The 19872-nt window shown below is 43.4% G+C and overlaps 1 protein-coding gene across 4 annotated transcripts in view; it reads left to right on the top strand.

The window, feature by feature from the left end:
• The window catches only part of LOC126195209 (sodium-coupled monocarboxylate transporter 1-like), a 299461-nt gene that overhangs the window by 78338 nt on the left and 201251 nt on the right, over nt 1-19872 (top strand). For all 4 annotated transcript variants that reach the window (XM_049933729.1, XM_049933727.1, XM_049933728.1 and 1 more), the window contains exon 5: nt 6243-6294. In XM_049933729.1, coding sequence (XP_049789686.1) covers nt 6243-6294 — 52 coding nt within the window. The remainder of the gene's footprint in view (nt 1-6242; nt 6295-19872) is intronic.

The following is a 19872-nucleotide window of genomic DNA, read 5'->3' as shown; positions in this document are numbered from 1 at the left end:
GTGCTCAGAGCCATTTGAACCATTTTTTTGGCCACCCCACTTCCGACTTGCACCAGGGAAGAACAGCGTTCTGTTATTCGGCTTTTGCGTAGTGAATGTGTGAAGCCTATTGAAATTCATCGATGAATGAAGGTTCAGTACTGTGATGCATGTTTGTCACGGCAGCAAGTCTACGAATGGAGTAGGAAGTTCGCAAATGGTGTGATTTCAGTGGAAGATGCTCCTCGTCCTGGTCAGGCACAACGAGTTGTGACTCCACAGAACATTGCAGCAGTTGAAGCCATAGTGAAGAAAAAAAGCCAAGTGATACTGTATGACATTGCAGCATGTTTACAGATTAGTCATGGGTCAGCACACCACATTGTGCAAGATGTACTCCAGTTTCACAAAGTGTCTGCAAGATAGGTGCCGCGGCAGCTGACTCCTGAAATGAGAGAACGTGTTGATGCTTGTGAAGAACTTCTTTGGCGCTTTGAACGAGAGGGTGATGGCTTCCTTGCAAGAATCGTTACTGGGGATGAAACCGGGGTTCACTTCCACCAACCGGAAACGAAGAGAGCGTGCAAGGAATGGCGCCATTCCTCATCACCAAAATCAAAGAAGTTTCGAACAGAACCATCAGCAGGGAAGGTTACGCTGACTCTCTTTTGGGACGAAAAGGCGTTATTTTGTTGCATTACATGCCTAGAGGGACCACTGTCACCAGTGCATCATACACAGATCTCCTAAAAAATCATCTGCGGCCTGCAATCAAATCAAAGCAACGTGGATTACTGTCAGCACGTGTCCTTTTGCAACAGGACAATGCAAGGCCCCACGCTGCCCATACAACAGTTGCAACAATCACAGACCTGCGTTTTGAGTGTCTTCCTCATCCACCATACTCGCCAGACCTTGCCCCCAAGTGATTTCCATATGTTTGGACCACTGAAAGTCGCAATGAGAGGAAAGAAGTTCCGTTCTGATGAAGAGGTACGCCACGAGGTGCATGACTGGTTGCGCGGACTACCAAAAGAATATTTTTCTAAAGGAATTTATGCACTTTGTAAGCACTGGAGGACTTGCATTGAGCGTGGAGGAGATTATGTTGAAAAGTGATACAGCTTTGTACCACTTCTGCCCAATAAATAATAATTTAAAAAATTTTTAAGGTTTTCTTTTGACTCACCCACGTATTTGGGGAGTAAAATAATTGATGATTGGCGAAAAAGTATATAAAATTTAGACTGGTAATACACTCCTGGAAATGGAAAAAAGAACACATTGACACCGGTGTGTCAGACCCACCATACTTGCTCCGGACACTGCGAGAGGGCTGTACAAGCAATGATCACACGCACGGCACAGCGGACACACCAGGAACCGCGGTGTTGGCCGTCGAATGGCGCTAGCTGCGCAGCATTTGTGCACCGCCGCCGTCAGTGTCAGCCAGTTTGCCGTGGCATACGGAGCTCCATCGCAGTCTTTAACACTGGTAGCATGCCGCGACAGCGTGGACGTGAACCGTATGTGCAGTTGACGGACTTTGAGCGAGGGCGTATAGTGGGCATGCGGGAGGACGGGTGGACGTACCGCCGAATTGCTCAACACGTGGGGCGTGAGGTCTCCACAGTACAGCGATGTTGTCGCCAGTGGTCGGCGGAAGGTGCACGTGCCCGTCGACCTGGGACCGGACCGCAGCGACGCACGGATGCACGCCAAGACCGTAGGATCCTACGCAGTGCCGTAGGGGACCGCACCGCCACTTCCCAGCAAATTAGGGACACTGTTGCTCCTGGGGTATCGGCGAGGACCATTCGCAACCGTCTCCATGAAGCTGGGCTACGGTCCCGCACACCGTTAGGCCGTCTTCCGCTCACGCCCCAACATCGTGCAGCCCGCCTCCAGTGGTGTCGCGACAGGCGTGAATGGAGGGACGAATGGAGACGTGTCGTCTTCAGCGATGAGAGTCGCTTCTGCCTTGGTGCCAATGATGGTCGTATGCGTGTTTGGCGCCGTGCAGGTGAGCGCCACAATCAGGACTGCATACGACCGAGGCACACAGGGCCAACACCCGGCATCATGGTGTGGGGACCGATCTCCTACACTGGCCGTACACCACTGTTGATCGTCGCGGGGATACTGAATAGTGCACGGTACATCCAAACCGTCATCGAACCCATCGTTCTACCATTCCTAGACCGGCAAGGGAACTTGCTGTTCCAACAGGACAATGCACGTCCGCATGTATCCCGTGCCACCCAACGTGCTCTAGAAGGTGTAAGTCAACTACCCTGGCCAGCAAGATCTCCGGATCTGTCCCCCATTGAGCATGTTTGAGACTGGATGAAGCGTCGTCTCACGCGGTCTGCACGTCCAGCACGAACGCTGGTCCAACTGAGGCGCCAGGTGGAAATGGCATGGCAAGCCGTTCCACAGGACTACATCCAGCATCTCTACGATCGTCTCCATGGGAGAATAGCAGCCTGCATTGCTGCGAAAGATGCATATACACTGTACTAGTGCCGACATTGTGCATGCTCTGTTGCCTGTGTCTATGTGCCTGTGGTTTTGTCAGTGTGATCATGTGATGTATCTGACCCCAGGAATGTGTCAATAAAGTTTCCCCTTCCTGGGACAATGAATTGACGATGTTCTTATTTCAATTTCCAGGAGTGTAGTTAGAAAATCATTTCGAAAAAGATGAATATTTGAACTTCTAATACAAATTTAAGAGTTTGGAGTTCTCCTCTAATAGTACACGGTCGAGTAACATTAATGTGACCACTTGTGAAAAGCCTTTTGCAGCGCGGACGTGCAGCCAGTCAGTGAAGTTCTGGAAAGTACCAACAGGGATGTGGAGACGTGTCGACTCCAATACCGTGGTCAGCTACCCTAGGTTTCACGTTTGAGGGTCCATGGCGCGAGCAGCCCAATCGAGGCAGTCCCTAGATTCTCAATTGGGTTTTAATCCGGGAGGTTTGATGGCCAACAGAGTACGATAAATTCACCCTGGTGCTCTTCGAATCACGCACGTACACTACGAGCTGTGTCACATTTTGCGCTGTCCTGATATATGCCATCATGCCGAAGAAAAACAAATTGCATGTAGTGGTAGACATGGTCCCCAGGGATAGATTCATGCGTTGATCTGTTGTGCCCGCCAGAATGATGAGATCGCCCAGCGAATGCCACGAAATAATTAACCTGACCATAACGCTCCCTCCTCCGGTCTGAACACTTCCTGCGATTGTTGCAGGGCATTAAACGCCAGAGGCCTCCTGTCTGATGAAGCATAAAACGTGATTCATCTGAAAACGCCACTTGTCGCCATTCAGTGGACGTCCAGCTGCAGTACTGGGGTGCAAATTCCAGCCTTCATCGCCGATGAGGAGGCAGCATTGGTGCATATATCAAGCGGCTGCTGCAGAGACCCGTACGCAGAAACGTTCGCTGAACGGTCGTTGGTAGACCGTTGGTTCATCTGGGTGTTAGTTCTCAGTAGTTGCACGTCTATTTTCCTGAACAAATCTCCGCTGCCGTCGTTCATCCCTCTCGTCAATGGCCCGTGAAGCATTCACGTTGCCCAGGCCCGGTTTTGGATAGCGCCATTTTGCCATGGATGGTATAAATTAGCTACGGAGGCACGCCAACAATTTAGAAACTTCCACCCTTGTCCCGCAAGCCAATGATTATTCCCTTTTGGACGTCAGGTAAATCACTGTGTTTCTGCATTTAGAGCCGCGCGGGGCAGCCACGCGGTCTCAGGCGTCTTGTCACGGTCCGCGCGGCTCCCCCCGTCGGAGGTTCGAGTCCTCCCTCGGGCATGGGTGTGTGTGTTGTCCATAGCGTAAGTAAGCTAGATTAAGTAGGGACCGATGACCTAAGCAGTTTGGTCTCCTAAGATCTTACCACAAATTTACAATTTTTTTTCTGCATTTAGACAACCACTGCGCTGCTTTCCGCGTCGCCCCACCCCTCCCAGAAAAGCTTTATACACCCCCTCCCCCCCCCCCCCCAATTGCTAGTGCTACCACCTGCCGTCTGTCAGTGGTTATTGCATGTTGACGTCGAATATTACTAATGTGACTGGACCGTGTATTTGGTTGTAATACTGTACAGAATATTGTTAACAAGAGAAAGGTGAGTTATAAACAGTTCGGACAAGCAGACAACTGAAGTTTCCTATGATACTGCATAAGAACGCTGAAGATGTGATAGGTGTACTAAGTAACTAATGAAGAGATACTGGATATAACTGGGGAGAAAGTCTTTTGGCACAACCTGACCGATAAAGTCTTATAGAACACATCCTCATGCAACAAAGCATTTCTAATTTCGTCTTGGAGAGAAGCGTGAAATGTGGAGGGATAAAAATTCTAGTGGGAGACTAAAGCTCGACTGCAGTACTACATTAATCTTGCTATAATGGTAGAAATGAACAGGCTTCCACGGGCTAGACTAGCAGTGAGAGCTGCTTCATGCAGGTCTTCGAACTGAAGGCCACAATGTACACTGCCTGGCAGAAAACAGAGAAGTGCCCAGAAGGGGAGGAGGCAACTAAATGAAATTTCACAGATTGAAAGGGTTTGAGATGTTATTGCAGTGATTGTAAAATTGAGCCAAATTTACAAGGAACTTGGCAGCATTACATCACTTATGAGTGCTACGATGTATCCCTTCCAGCCTGGATTCATGTACTGAAAGTGGCATCATAAGGCCAGTGTATCCTCTCCTGAGGCAAGTTGGCCAAGAACTGCTTTTGTTGGTCCTTGATATCCAGCTCACGGGCTCTGGGTCTTCTGAGCGCATTACTCTTTTTTTTTGTCTGGTAGCATAATTATGTATATACTTTTATACAGAGCTTAATTTTTTACCGTCATCCAAATTAATTCTTAAATAACTTATAAAGTTACCCTTTCCATTTCATTCTTGCCGCAGTGGATACACCGGTTCCCGTGATCGGGCGTGGTCGGCACTTGGATGGGTGACCATCCAGGCCGCCATGCGCTGTTGCCATTTTTCGGGGTGCACTCAGCCTCGTAATGCCAATTGAGGAGCTACTCGACCGAATAGTAGCGGCTTCGGTCAAGAATACCATCATATCGACCGGGAGAGCGGTGTGCTGACCCCTCCCCACTCCTACCCGCATCCTCCACTGAGGATGACACGGCGGTCGGGTGGTCCCGGTAGGCCACTTGTGGCCTGAAGACGGAGTGCTTTTTCCATTTAATTACGACATTATTGTGGTCTTAGTTCATAAAATGGTTTGCGGCTGCTCTCCACGCTGGTTTATCCTGTACAAATATCTTCATCTCTCTGTCAACCAGTCCGTTCTTTTAGTAAAGATGGGTCGTAAATTTCTTTTCCTCTCGATTTGATTCTTCATTATTTATCCGATTTGTACGTCTAACCTTCAACATTTTTCAGTAGCACCACATTACAAAAGCCTCTAGTTTTTCATTAAGATACAGAAAAGACCCACGAATTACGTAACTAATTACATTAAACAAAATACTTGCTCGACGTTCCTGAATGTTTAGTACAGCGAAAACATCCACGGTACGTACTTCACTCCTGAAACATCACACAGGATGTCGTTATGCCATACTGTCCTTAGCGGTCTTTCTTTCAGGAGCGCGAAGTCTGCATGACGTCAAGGAGAGCATCTAGAAAGACTGGAATGAAGGAAGTGGGTTAATGGCAAGCTGCAAATGTGATTTTGTCTACGAAAAATTCAAATAATGTTTTGCTGCAAGGTTCCACTCAGTTACAAATTCATATACGTGAAAGAATTTTCATAGTTATATTCCATCCCGTTTCGCCGGCCGGAGTGGCCGAGCGGTTCTAGGCGCTACAGTCTGGAACCGCGCTACCACTACGGTCGCAGTTTCGAATGCTGCCTCGGTCGTGGATGTATGTGATGTCCTTAGGTTAGTTAGCTTTAAGTACTTCTAAGGTCTAGGGGACTGATGACCTCAGAAGTTCCATAGTGCTCAGAGCCATTTGAACCATCCCGTTTCTCAGGCTACCTCAAATTCGACCCAAAATCTAATAGTATTCATACAATGACCATTTACCAACGTACATTTTTCTACTTCCATAGTCTTTGTGGGAGAGATAAAATGGGATTTAACTGCAGAAATAGAAAGAAAATAACAGCATAAGAATAATTCTCATGCTTTCTCGCTTAGCAGTATAAAATATTTAAAACATGTTTAGTTTCTACCATTGCAGTAAAGACGACATATCCTTTGTTTCAGCTGGTGTGGATTCCCATAGTGATCTACGTTCCTGCTGTAGCGTTCAACCAAGGTGAGCCGGAATTCCGTAACGTCAAACACGTTTCACTTTCATTTAATGAGTTATCACAATGTAGTGGCTTCAGTATTCTTGTTAATATTCGCTTGTGATGATCATTATGTGACATCCAATAAGCATTACATCTGGAATTTACACTTTTTGTAGATTGCAGCTGCATCACAGACAACCAACTCGAACGGGTTGGTTGTCTAGGAGTGTTACTGAACTGATGACATTCACAACTTTTTGAGAAAATTGGTCATAAACGATCAGTCCCAGATGGATTTCATGTGGTCCAAATATTTCCTATAATAATAAAGAAACATTTGTGAAAACTGCAGCACTAAGTAGGATACTTGTGAATGAAACGTTTAGCAGATTATTTCGCAATAAATTCGCTGACTGCAAATAACTTGGCATCAGCTATGTTAGGTATAGATGTACTACCTATTACTGACCTACCCAAATTTGCGTTTGACCGGGATTCGAACCCAGATTTCCCTGTTATCGCGAGGAGTCGCCTTAACCCTTTGTTTTTCCTTCAACTCTAAAATTTGGGGCACAGTTTTAATACACATTATCTCTGTTGTAGAGAACACATGGTAAATAATTGAAATAACATAAATCACATCAACATGAAATGAAATTTGAAAACATTTATTTCGTGCGTTCATCTTCCAACACACGGCTGAACTCAAAACACCTAAGAACAAATAAGAGAATGGAAGCTGCTATTGTTTTGCTGCTTAGACAACGACGACACAGTCGAAGGAATTCGAAATAATGATGTAAACAAATACTATACGCCATTCCAAGCGCACTTCACATCTGCCGACAGTGTTCAATAACCATTTCGCCCCGTGTCAAAGTCAACTACGTGGATCGTCACCTAGGGCCCTATTCTGTATCGTTCATACCGATCGGTGTAGTCGGTTTGTCTCTGTTGTGACGTCATTTTCGGCTCTTTACCGAAATATCCTATTTAGTAAGCTTTTGAGACCTGTTACCGAACGGTCCTCCCACCGATTTTACGACAATTGTACCGAGAGGTTTTGGATTTCGGTATGGCCCTGACGATCGGTGAGCTGTGGTTTATGTACACCTACAATTTGTTATTTTAAACATATTTTGCGGTTTTAGCTTTAGATTTAGTGATTGTGTTACTAAAGAATCACCAGAGGACGCATCCTGTTGGAAAGAGAGTTCATAATAGACTATTTTCTTTTGTTAGAATTATGGTTAGGTTAGGTTGTTACTGTGAATGATTACATCCAAAAAAATCGTTTTCGGTCAATATTCTCTCAAAATACGAGTTATTTTTATGCAAATAAGAGTTTAAAGATCATTAAATATCAAGACATTGGCTGTTCTTACGTATATTACATGAGTCTGAACTGATGTTACTAGTGACTTTGTGTACTTTTTCCCCACAAATGGTTTAGTTAGTAACTATCGAAACGTGTTTACAACTTTCAAGCAACAATGGAAAGCAATCATGTGAAGCCTGATATTGGAAACCTTCCAAACTATCACGCATTTATGACTTACACAGCACCATTTGGCAACGAAGTCAGCCTACGTTCGTCTCTGCTATAGTATAGGAATTGGGGAATGAATTCCGTTGTTTGGCGTGGCTAAGTGGTTAGCGCGCGGGAACTCGAAGTAAAGGGACATCGGTTCGCGCATGGATGGGTGCAAAATTCTTTTCCCTCTTTATATATGCAACACGTTCTGAGACATTGTTATTCGTGTAAGTTAAGATTTTCCTGCAATATTCGTTATTACTTACATGTAAGAGTGCACTTCCTCAGTAATGATTTCGTGATTTCTGTGTGTTTAAAAAACGAAATATGAAATTGCTGTGAGTGAAACAACCGACAGTGCCCTCTATATGTTTTCTTGTCAGAAATAATTCACCATTTTTTCTGAATATGTAGCGATTTCCGAGTATGCGGTTAGACAGGAATCTAAGAGCACAATTTAAATTACTGGGAATGTAACTAGCTGCAGTCATCTTCATAACCTTGCTTCTCACAAGTATTTATCTGCGATCGAATCCTCAACAACAGTAAACAGAGATGAAAGATCTCCGCCAAAAAATTTTTAGACTGTAGCATCATATACGAAAGATTTGCATTCATGAGATGCATGTTATAAACTTCGACGAACTGCAGGAGCTCTGGAAATTCGTTTTCTCAGTTTTTTTTTAAGACCCAAATCGTTGACGTATCATATAGGGAAGTGGGCTACTTAATCACTTGGATCTCTAGGATCTCAACATTCTGTTGATCTTCTTATTCTTTGAAACTCTCAGAATCAGTTTTTCGGGTGTTTTTATAGATGTGTTAGTACAATGTGATACTACAAACTATTCTTAACTCATTTTCCGAAACGTAAAATACAAAACACGATGTCAGTGTGAATGAGAATAAGATGACATAATGTGGCATTTACGACAATCTGCAGAATACAGTCAAATACGCTATCGTTATTATGCATGCATGCTTCTCGCCACCAATCCATATCGCTTGATCCATTCAAGCACAGCGCACCCGCCATCACCCGATCGGACCAGCAGTAGACGGCCATCAGCAGTCGCTCTGCAGCGGAAAATGTCCCCTCAATGATATCCCCGAAAATCTGCTTTTCAGCCCTCCTATGAGCGGTTCCAGTGCGATCGTGTAAAAAATCATGGGGAGTGGGCATCCTTGTTGAACAGAACACTGGACTGGCAAGGGGTGCGCTGCACATCCCTTTACCAGTATACGGGACGAGGCACCACGTAAGAGGCGCTAAAATACGTCGTGGGAAGCCTATGCGAGCAAGAAGTGACGTAAGAAACTTGTGGTGCACTTTATCGAAAGCTTCAACTGAGACCACAGCAGCTGGACGGCGACAGGGTGTGGCAAGAGCTATCAAATCCCTTGATTCGCCGATGGCAGTTTGCATGTTGGCCTCTCCTTCCCGTGTCTTTGTGCCATCGAAATGATCAGTGGCAAGACTTTCTTTATGCTCGCCACCAAAGAGGGGAGAAGAGTCCGGCTTTACTATTGTAATCCGGCGTTATTCCTCTTAGAGGCTTGTGTTCTGGAATGAATAGTCCATCGACGAAAGCAGATGGCATGCAAAAACGGTGGGATATCAGCTCTCGGTACACGCTAATCCAACGTGGTATCAGCAGAGTGCGGAAAGTCCGATAGAATTCCAGCGGCAGTCCGTCTGCTCCAGGCTACCTGCTAAGTACTCCCTTGTCTAGGGTGTCCTCAGTGTTATCCTGCGCAATCTCCGCTAATAGTAACGATGCTGCTATGTCGTCAAGGGTGTAAGACACGTACCGCAAAACGTCATAATCGCCCACCTCCTCTATATTCTCCTCCTGATAAAAGCGTCCACAATAGTCTCCCGGGTCCTCAACGATCGACCATCCTGCAAAATGAGGTCCGGGATCAGCTGAGCTGGGCTGCCGTCGGCGTCGACGACTGTCGAGCACGATGTTGTCCATAGCTGGGATTTCGCGACTTGCTCGGTCTTGACGCCGCGACTGTACGATGACCTCTTCCAATTTTCGCCTTGTAAGAGGCAGTGTCTTGGCTTACTTCGATGGCTTGCAATCTGTTGGTCTGGTTACAGTGGTTAGGATGCGATTTCGCGAAGCATTGTTTAATAAAATTCCAAAGTATGAAGATGCCACGCAGTGATGTCTTTTCCATATTGTGTCAGCACCCGCCGGAACGTCGAAGGGTATTTTAAACGAAGCCGTTTGCTGTCTACCCACGCGGCTGCGATAATCTAAGGGCATCCCAGGTCCAGGTGGTGTGCCGCATTCATCTTCCTGATCCCACAGCTGCGCTATCAAAATGGTTCAAATGGCTCTGAGCACTATGGGACTCAACATCTGTGGTCATAAGTCCCCTAGAACTGAGAACTACTTAAACCTAACTAACCTAAGGACATCACACACATCCATGCCCGAGGCAGGATTCGAACCTGCGACCGTAGCGGTCGCGCGGTTCCGGACTGAGCGCCTAGAACCGCTAGACCACCACGGCCGGCCCACAGCTGCGCTATCCACGTTGTTGGTGGAGGGTGCGCGTGCTCAGAAGGCACTATTGTCTGAGAAGGCAAGTGGTCATCATGCTGCGTCATACACTCGCAACGCAAGATCATGTGAGGCATAGATGCCATTAAGATGAGTGTCCGAGTGAGTGGTGAGACACGTGCGACGTCGACGGTCGCTTTGCGTCATATATGTCGCATGAGTAGAGAAGCGACTGTAAGTGCACATCTTGCAATAAAGCAATGTCAGTCAGTATGTGACACGCGGAGCATCTCTCGCCATTCTTCCAGTCGTATTGAGGTTAATTGTGGCGATACCTTAGGCCTATCGTCGGACTGCAGGTGCTAAGTTATTCATTAGGTAGGAAATCTGTGTTGACTGTCAAGTTGCGTCGGCACTTCCAGTCACCCTCAACGCCTCAGTTGGAATTGCTCCCGAAGTGCCAGCGCCACTAGCGTGGGCCCTGTCGGAGTAACTTATGCTGTGTGTTCGTCCTCCACAGTGCCGTGGGTTGCAAATCAAGACTATTTTCCATCGTCTCCTCAGCGTAGAGATGAGTGGCCGCACTCCGGCATGTGGGGGCGAACACCAGTCTCACATATCGATGTTTGACCACTCAGCTGCAGGTACAGTCATACTCAAAAGTATCCGAACGACCTGAATTTCATTTCGCCTGATTCGCATGCAACCGACATAACGCGGCTGTCTAGCAGCTCCTCTAATCGCTCCTTGGTACAGTCGTTTCTAACATGTCACCACTAGAAAAAACTGCTCTGTATCGCAGTAACTCAAGATGTAAAGTAATACCACGATACTACAAATATCAGGGAACACCTTATCACAGATAAGATTGTCCTTAAGGCTTGTAAGCTCACATTTATTACAATAAATGACATACCTGAAATGTTACCACTCTCGTTATTACGTCAGATAGGTAATGCACGTAGTAAGTTCGTCGTATTCATGATTTCCTCTTCAAAGTAACATACAGTACTTATTATTTAACACAAAATGACATTAAAAATTTAAGTTATCCACGAGCAGCTAGTTGAGAATATGTATGAACTTCAAATGACACGACGAACCGTCTCGTTCTGCATATGGATTCAAACCCAGGTCAGGCAGACTAAGCAAAGATTTCGTGACTGACGCAAACTAACAGTCATTCCTGATTAGGTATACAGAGAGTAATATACTTCGAATTTAGACAGTATCAGTTAGCAAATATCAACTTTAAATTACATAACGCAAACATTTTTAACGGACGCGAATTCCTACCCAGCATCTATTGTCCCTGTTAACGAACTACGAGAGATGTTAAATATTGCTTCTTCACAAGTAACTTACTTGAAAGGCCGTGAGGCAAAGCTCTGTGTTGGACAGGGATTCGAACCCAGAACCTAATCGGATTGGTATCGAAGCACAACCAAATGTGACATATCGGATTTTCTCGGCAGTAGCTAGATGTTTTAACTGAAATGACGAGACGAAACATTAATTTTTTCCTTCCCAGGACTCAAACCCGGCACCTATCGCTGTTATATTCTAGAGAAAACGAACGTTAAATATGGGTTTGTTGCACCAGCAGCGACATGTCAGCATGTTTGAACTAGAAATAATATGACGAAGAGTTCAGTGCTCACTGGGAATAGAGCCTCACACATATCGTTGTTGACAACATACAAAGAGACGTCAGCTACCGAATTTTTCTCCACCAGCAGCTCGGAATAACATCTTGAACTTACAGTGATCTCGCAAATAGTTCTGTGTCCCACTGGGAGTCAAAAACGTCAGACATCGTTAGTGTTGACAACGAATGAAAAAAATCAAAATTTTTATCCAACAGCAGAGAGGTGTTCTCATGCTAGAGCTTGATAATACATAATGAAATCTTTAGTGCCGGGCCAGGATTCGAACCCATTCACGCGTAATGTGTCGAGATGTTAAGGAATCTGCAGTTTTGAACAAACAACAAATTGTAGCCGAGCTGTATTGTCACGAAGGGATCAAATACCGCGTTAAGGGCGGCCTCAGTTGCATGCTCAGTTCAGAACCAGTTTTATCGACATACAGAAGCTCAGATAAAAGGTGGAATAAGTGTCCTGTGACCCTACTTAGCGTTTGTTTCGTCACTAGAAATAAATAAGTAGTATAAGAAAGGTTACTGGTGATAAAGTTTCTACATGTCGCCACTCCAGACTTTATTGTGGTTCAACCCGACGCCTACTTGGCAGAGAAAGAATATCATCTTCAATGTGAACTTCAGACCACACTGCCATTATATCTTCTTCACTTGGCGTAGCCTGAAGAGACTGGAATCTTTCTCTCACTATGTAAAATCATTGACAAAAGTGGTTCAAAATGGTTCAAATGGCTCTGAACACTGTGGGACTCAACTGCTGTGGTCATCAGTCCCCTACAACTTAGAACTACTTAAACCTAACTAACCTAAGGACATTACACACATCCATGCCCGAGGCAGGATTCGAACCTGCGACCGTAGCAGTCGCACGGTTCCGGACTGCGCACCTAGAACCGCGAGACCACCGCGGCCGGCGACAAAAGTGGGAATCGAACCCAGACCATAGGTATAAGAACCTATGATCAGTCCAACAGACCATCAAATCCCCTTATCTGTGATTCATTTTTCTATCATAACACCGTTGCGCCACACTGAATGAGAATTCTGACACACAGGTTCCCTGTAGTAAATTGCAGCATGTTCAGTAAATTCATTTACTTGGTTGAACTAGCTGCGTCGGCTACCCAGTGCACACATTCGACTCCATTTTGTAATCACCGAAATAAAATCACGTAACTGCCACCTACACAGAACTGCCAACAGTGCAGAATGCAGAAATTTAAATATGAAGTGTTCCTTTCCACTTGAGCTATTCTATTGCGCTATCTGTTTGTAAAAAACGTCGTGCAGCGCAAAAGAAAAGCTGTATCTGTTTCTCTCAGAAGTCTACACCCAGCCATTTGCATTATCTCACAGCGCCGTGGTATGCAAAAGTTCTGGAGGACTTGTTCAGCTCTCGAGCTGCTGTAGCTATGTGTAGCTAGTAATGTAATGATAAGTGTCGTGCACCATCGATAAGATGTCGCGAGGTCTAATACATTTACTGCTAATTTTTTTTAAAACTCAATTCTGCTGTCTGCTGAAGTTACCAATCTAATGGAACTTTGAACATAATTCCCTTCACTTCTCAAACCCAAAATAGTCGCATGTGGAAAAAGGGTTAACATCTGTGACATTTTGTTCTTTTCAGGTTTAATAGACAGCCAGGCAGCAGATGCATCTCGAAGCTTTTGTATTATGTGTGGGGAGAGCGCATCGTGCCCAAATACGGCAGAAAAATATTTTCTACATTAGCTGTCGTGTGGTAGTGGCATTTTATTCTTCTTCAAACATTGTTTGACTGCTTTAACTCAGAACAAGTTTTCTACATGCATGTAATCAATAAACTGCATGTGCATCGTCAGACTGTTATAGATAACATCAGACAATTTATTTATTGTTGTTTGATCTGACTGCTTGTAGCTCTTTCACAGAGAGGGTAAAATTTTACGTTTAAGTTAGTGAGACTGAAACTGCGAACCATAACAGACGCTTTTTCACAGTTCAGCACGTTACCACAGAGCTGGCGAAGAGGTATGTGTCTTAGCTTCCTCTTGCGCGGCCAATAGTGGCTAGAACTCATAAAAAGCAATTTAAAGGACGAGATTGGTTGTGATTTCCACCTGCAACGACTTTCCTGGGCTGAAAACCGTAAGTTTACAATCGTTTGTTACATCTAAAGCGATAATAAATGAGATTATTCAATGGAAATGACAGGTAAAATCAAGTGAACTTTGAGGCTTAATTCCGTGCACACAAGGAAGTAACTCGTCGATCACAGAGTTGCCAAACATACGTTGCCTTGTTGCCAAATCTCAGTTACAGTACCAGAAGGAAGAAGACGAACCGATGTGATCCTACAGCGGGCTGGGAAGTGACCACAGCTGGTGTCTCCAAGTCGCAGCTGCTACGGCCTGGAATACGTAATGCGTCTGATTCGCATTTCTTTTAATTGACTGCAAACTAAGCATCACAAATCAGCAACTCTCATAGTTGTTTTTATATTTCTTTCGAAAGTGTACTCAAAACTAAGAAACTCATTCACAGGCGTTTTCGTGCCTCGCCAATAGTCTAGCACAACAAGCAAAGAAAAAAAATAGAATGTGTGTGTGTGTGTGTGTGAGTGTGTGTGTGTGTTTGTGTCTGTGTATGACAGAGAGAGAGAGAGAGAGAGAGAGTAATAAAAAATAATGAGAGAGAGAGTGTGTAAAACATTGTTGCAAAGAAATGGAATCATGGTATGTAAAGAAACCTTTCATTTAAAATGACACATTCCACATCATTACAAAATTTCGTATTCATGATCTATGGAGCAAGAATTAATTTAATCTAATCTAATGACAATATATTGATGACTAGCCATGAAGAGTCATGAATTACCGAAATTTTTGCCAAAACCAGTAACCAAATCTAAACTTGAAAATAAAAGACGACAATTTTTGTAATAAACTGGGACTCCTATCAAGAACCTTTCGTCCCTGTTAGCTAACCACGAAAGATGTCTGATATACCTCCATTCTGAAGTAACAAAGCGTGCATGCATGTAAAGGTGAAGTGCATGATGTGTAGTTCTGTGATGGAGATACGAACCCAACAGATAATCGGATTGTTAACTAAGAAAAATCAAATGTTACGTATCTGTTTTTCTTACGAGCTGCTAGGTGTTTGAGTCTAAAATAATGATACAAACTTTTGTGCTTAAGCGACAGTCGAACTGCACACCTGCCGTGCATCCACGAATATAGCTTTAAGTATCAGTTGCTTACTCACCAACAGTAAGATGTGTCGGTGTTTGACCAGAAATAACGACCCCTATTGCAATTGTTGGCAACACATGAACAGACATTAAAAATTCACGTTAATTTTCACTAGCAGGTGGGTGTGCACTTGATAGGGCTTGAAATGAAATTACGAATATTTTTGTACTGGATCCTTTGGAGGAGACCTAGAGAAGAGTGCAGTCTTGGGAAAAGGAACGAAATGATTGAACTATACTCTTCTGAGAGATTCAGATCCTCGAAATAGGAGATACGAATTCGAATCACAGTCCAGCACCAAATTTTTCAACGTCTCTAGTTCAATCAAGTACAAGTAAAATAAGAGACCTGTTCCTTTAAATGGCTATCAGTTCATCAAATAAAATAAAATGTTCTAATGTAAGTAAGTTTACTGGCGACTGTATTTCTGTTTGCCATGACTTCCGCTATGTCATTACCCAACGTAAACAGGCTCTTCCCACTTGGTAATGAAGGAACGTGATGTTTAATGCGGATTATGGATTATTACGTCTTTCTCTTGAGCGTACCAGAGCTAAAATAAATCTGTTTCTGCCTCTTAAAAGTAAATTCCTGAACCCACTCAGTGCACCTGTGATAATTCGTTCCACCAGACCATTGTGGCCACATATCCCAGCCTCAAGAGTGTGCTGAAACGGATGATGTGCTTAGCTTACAAAATTAGTCACGGTGGAAAAAATGCGAGTCGATTAAATGGTTAAGTAGAAGCAAGCTTCTAACGCGGAGATTATGCTATTCTCATGTCAGCAGAATGTAAAGACTCTTCTGGGCATCACAGGCTCGAAGGAAAGTCATTTTGAATTTTCACAAATTGAGCAAATTTCTTAGTTCTAGAAAATCCACTGTGAAGTGTGAAGTTACCGGATAATTCGATTATCACCGTCATTATTACTATCATTTTATTCATACCGCTGCTGGAACACACGTGCTTGAAGATCATTTAATGCCTTTTGGTCACTATAGAAGTAGTTTCCCAAGAACAGGTTCTTTCCCTGTCTACGGAATCCTTTTCATGTTAATATCAAACATTAGCAGTTACTCGTAGATTACATTAAAACTAAAGTAATTGATGAAGACGTTACTTGATAACAAAAATGCGCTGCCTTTCTTCATTTACTTGCTCCTAGAAATGGCGATCGAGTATTGCCAAACAAAAAGGCAAGAGATCTTACTGCCTTCAGATATACGTCGCTGTCAGTTCTTCCATATGATTTGGTCGACATGACCTGTTTCAAGTTGTGAATTCAAACAATGTTTCAGAAAATTAATTATTTTCCTTTGAAAGAAAAAACAGAAATATTTTCATTCTAAGCTATCCAAGTACATAATTTTCGCAGTATTAGTTCAGATTTAATATTCGCTTCTATAATGTAGAAAAGAATTTCACAGTTGCAAAACTCGCGCCCGACTCATTGACCTAACACTCAGTTCGACTGTCGCTTAAGCACAAAAGTTTGTATCCTTATTTTAGATTCAAACACCTAGCAGCTCGTAAGAAAAACAGATACGTAACATTTGATTTTTCTTAGTTAACAATCCGATTACGTGTTGGGTTCGTATCTCCATCACAGAACCTCACATCATGCACTTCACCTTTAAATGCATGCACGCTTTGTTACTTCAGAATGGAGGTATATCAGACATCTTTCGTGGTTAGCTAACAGGGACGAAAGGTTCTTGATAGGAGTCCCAGTTTATTACAAAAATTGTCGTCCTTAATTTTCAAGTTTAGATTTGGTTACTGGTATTGGCAAAAATTTCGGTAATTCATGACTCTTCATGGCTAGTCATCAATATATTGTTATTAGATTAGATTAAATTAATTCTTGCTCCATAGATCATGGATACGAAATTTTGTAATGATGTGGAATGTGTCATTTTAAATGAAAGATTTCTTTACATACCATGATTCCATTTCTTTGCAACAATGTTTTACACACTCTCTCTCTCATTATTTTTTATTACTCTCTCTCTCTCTCTCTCTCTCTCTCTCTGTCATACACAGACACAAACACACACACACACTCACACACACACACACACATTCTATTTTTTTTCTTTGTTTGTTGTGCTAGACTATTGGCGAGGCACCAAAACGCCTGTGAATGTGTTTCTTAGTTTTGAGTACACTTTCGAAAGAAATATAAAAACAACTATGAGAGTTGCTGATTTATGATGCTTAGTTTGCAGTCAATTCTTAGTATTATTAGTAACTACGTTCCAGTCCCTAAACCTAGTTACAGAAATGCGAATCAGACGCATTACGTATTCCAGGCCGTAGCAGCTGCGACTTGGAGACACCAGCTGTGGTCACTTCCCAGCCCGCTGTAGGATCACATCGGTTCGTCTTCTTCCTTCTGGTACTGTAACTGAGATTTGGCAACAAGGCAACGTATGTTTGGCAACTCTGTGATCGACGAGTTACTTCCTTGTGTGCACGGAATTAAGCCTCAAAGTTCACTTGATTTTACCTGTCATTTCCATTGAATAATCTCATTTATTATCGCTTTAGATGTAACAAACGATTGTAAACTTACGGTTTTCAGCCCAGGAAAGTCGTTGCAGGTGGAAATCACAACCAATCTCGTCCTTTAAATTGCTTTTTATGAGTTCTAGCCACTATTGGCCGCGCAAGAGGAAGCTAAGACACATACCTCTTCGCCAGCTCTGTGGTAACGTGCTGAACTGTGAAAAAGCGTCTGTTATGGTTCGCAGTTTCAGTCTCACTAACTTAAACGTAAAATTTTACCCTCTCTGTGAAAGAGCTACAAGCAGTCAGATCAAACAACAATAAATAAATTGTCTGATGTTATCTATAACAGTCTGACGATGCACATGCAGTTTATTGATTACATGCATGTAGAAAACTTGTTCTGAGTTAAAGCAGTCAAACAATGTTTGAAGAAGAATAAAATGCCACTACCACACGACAGCTAATGTAGAAAATACTTTTCTGCCGTATTTGGGCACGATGCGCTCTCCCCACACATAATACAAAAGCTTCGAGATGCATCTGCTGCCTGGCTGTCTATTAAACCTGAAAAGAACAAAATGTCACAGATGTTAACCCTTTTTCCACATGCGACTATTTTGGGTTTGAGAAGTGAAGGGAATTATGTTCAAAGTTCCATTAGATTGGTAACTTCAGCAGACAGCAGAACTGAGTTTTTAAAAAATTTAGCAGTAAATGTATTCGACCTCGTGACATCTTATCGATGGTGCACGACACTTATCATTACATTACTAGCTACATATAGCTACAGCAGCTCGAGAGCTGAACAAGTCCTCCAGAACTTTTGCATACCACGGCGCTGTGATATAATGCAAATGGCCGCGTGTAGACTTCTGAGAGAAACAGATACAGCTTTTCTTTTGCGCTGCACGACGTTTTTTACAAACAGATAGTGCAATAGAATAGCTCAAGTGGAAAGGAACACTTCATATTTAAATTTCTGCATCCTACACTGTTGGCAGTTCTGTGTAGGTGGCAGTTACGTGATTTTATTTCGGTGATTACAAAATAGAGTCGAATGCTTGCACTGGGTAGCCGACGCAGCTAGTTCAACCAAGTAAATGAATTTACTGAACAAGCTGCAATTTACTACAGGGAACCTGTGTGTCAGAATTCTCATTCAGTGTGGCGCAACGGTGTTATGATAGAAAAATGAATCACAGATAAGGGGATTTGGTGGTCTGTTGGAATGATCATAGGTTCTTATACCTATGGTCTGGGTTCGATTCCCACTTTTGTCAATGATTTTAGATAGGGAGAGAAAGATTCCAGTCTCTTCTGGCTACACCAAGTGAAGAAGATATAATGGCAGTGTGGTCTGAAGTTCACATCAAAGATGATATTCTTTCTCTGCCAAGTAGGCGTCAGGTTGAACCACAATAAAGTCTGGAGTGGCGACATGTAGAAACTTTATCACCAGTAACCTTTCTTATACTACTTATTTATTTCTAGTGACGAAACAAACGCTATGTAGGGTCACAGGACACTTATTCCATCTTTTATCTGAGCTTCTGTATGTCGATAAAACTGGTTCTGAACTGAGAATGCAACTGAGGCCGCCCTTAACGCGGAATTTGATCCCTTCGTGACAATACAGCTCGGCTACAATTTGTTGTTTGTTCAAAACTGCAGATTCCTCAACATCTCGACACATTACGCGTGAATGGGTTCGAATCCTGGCCCGGCACTAAAGATTTCATTATGTATTATCAAGCTCTAGCATGAGAACACCTCTCTGCTGTTGGATAAAAATTTTGATTTTTTTCATTCGTTGTCAACACTAACGATGTCTGACGTTTTTGATTCCCAGTGGGACACAGAACTATTTGCGAGATCACTGTAAGTTCAAGATGTTATTCCGAGCTGCTGGTGGAGAAAAATTCGGTAGCTGACGTCTCTTTGTATGTTGTCAACAACGATATGTGTGAGGCTCTATTCCCAGTGAGCACTGAACTCTTCGTCATATTATTTCTAGTTCAAACATGCTGACATGTCGCTGCTGGTGCAACAAACCCATATTTAACGTACGTTTTCTCTAGAATATAACAGCGATAGGTGCCGGGTTTGAGTCCTGGGAAGGAAAAAATTAATGTTTCGTCTCGTC

Source organism: Schistocerca nitens, chromosome 7 (genome assembly GCF_023898315.1).
Source record: "Schistocerca nitens isolate TAMUIC-IGC-003100 chromosome 7, iqSchNite1.1, whole genome shotgun sequence".
NCBI classification, from domain to species: domain Eukaryota; kingdom Metazoa; phylum Arthropoda; class Insecta; order Orthoptera; family Acrididae; genus Schistocerca; species Schistocerca nitens.
This window is presented reverse-complemented; position numbering and strand designations above follow the sequence as displayed.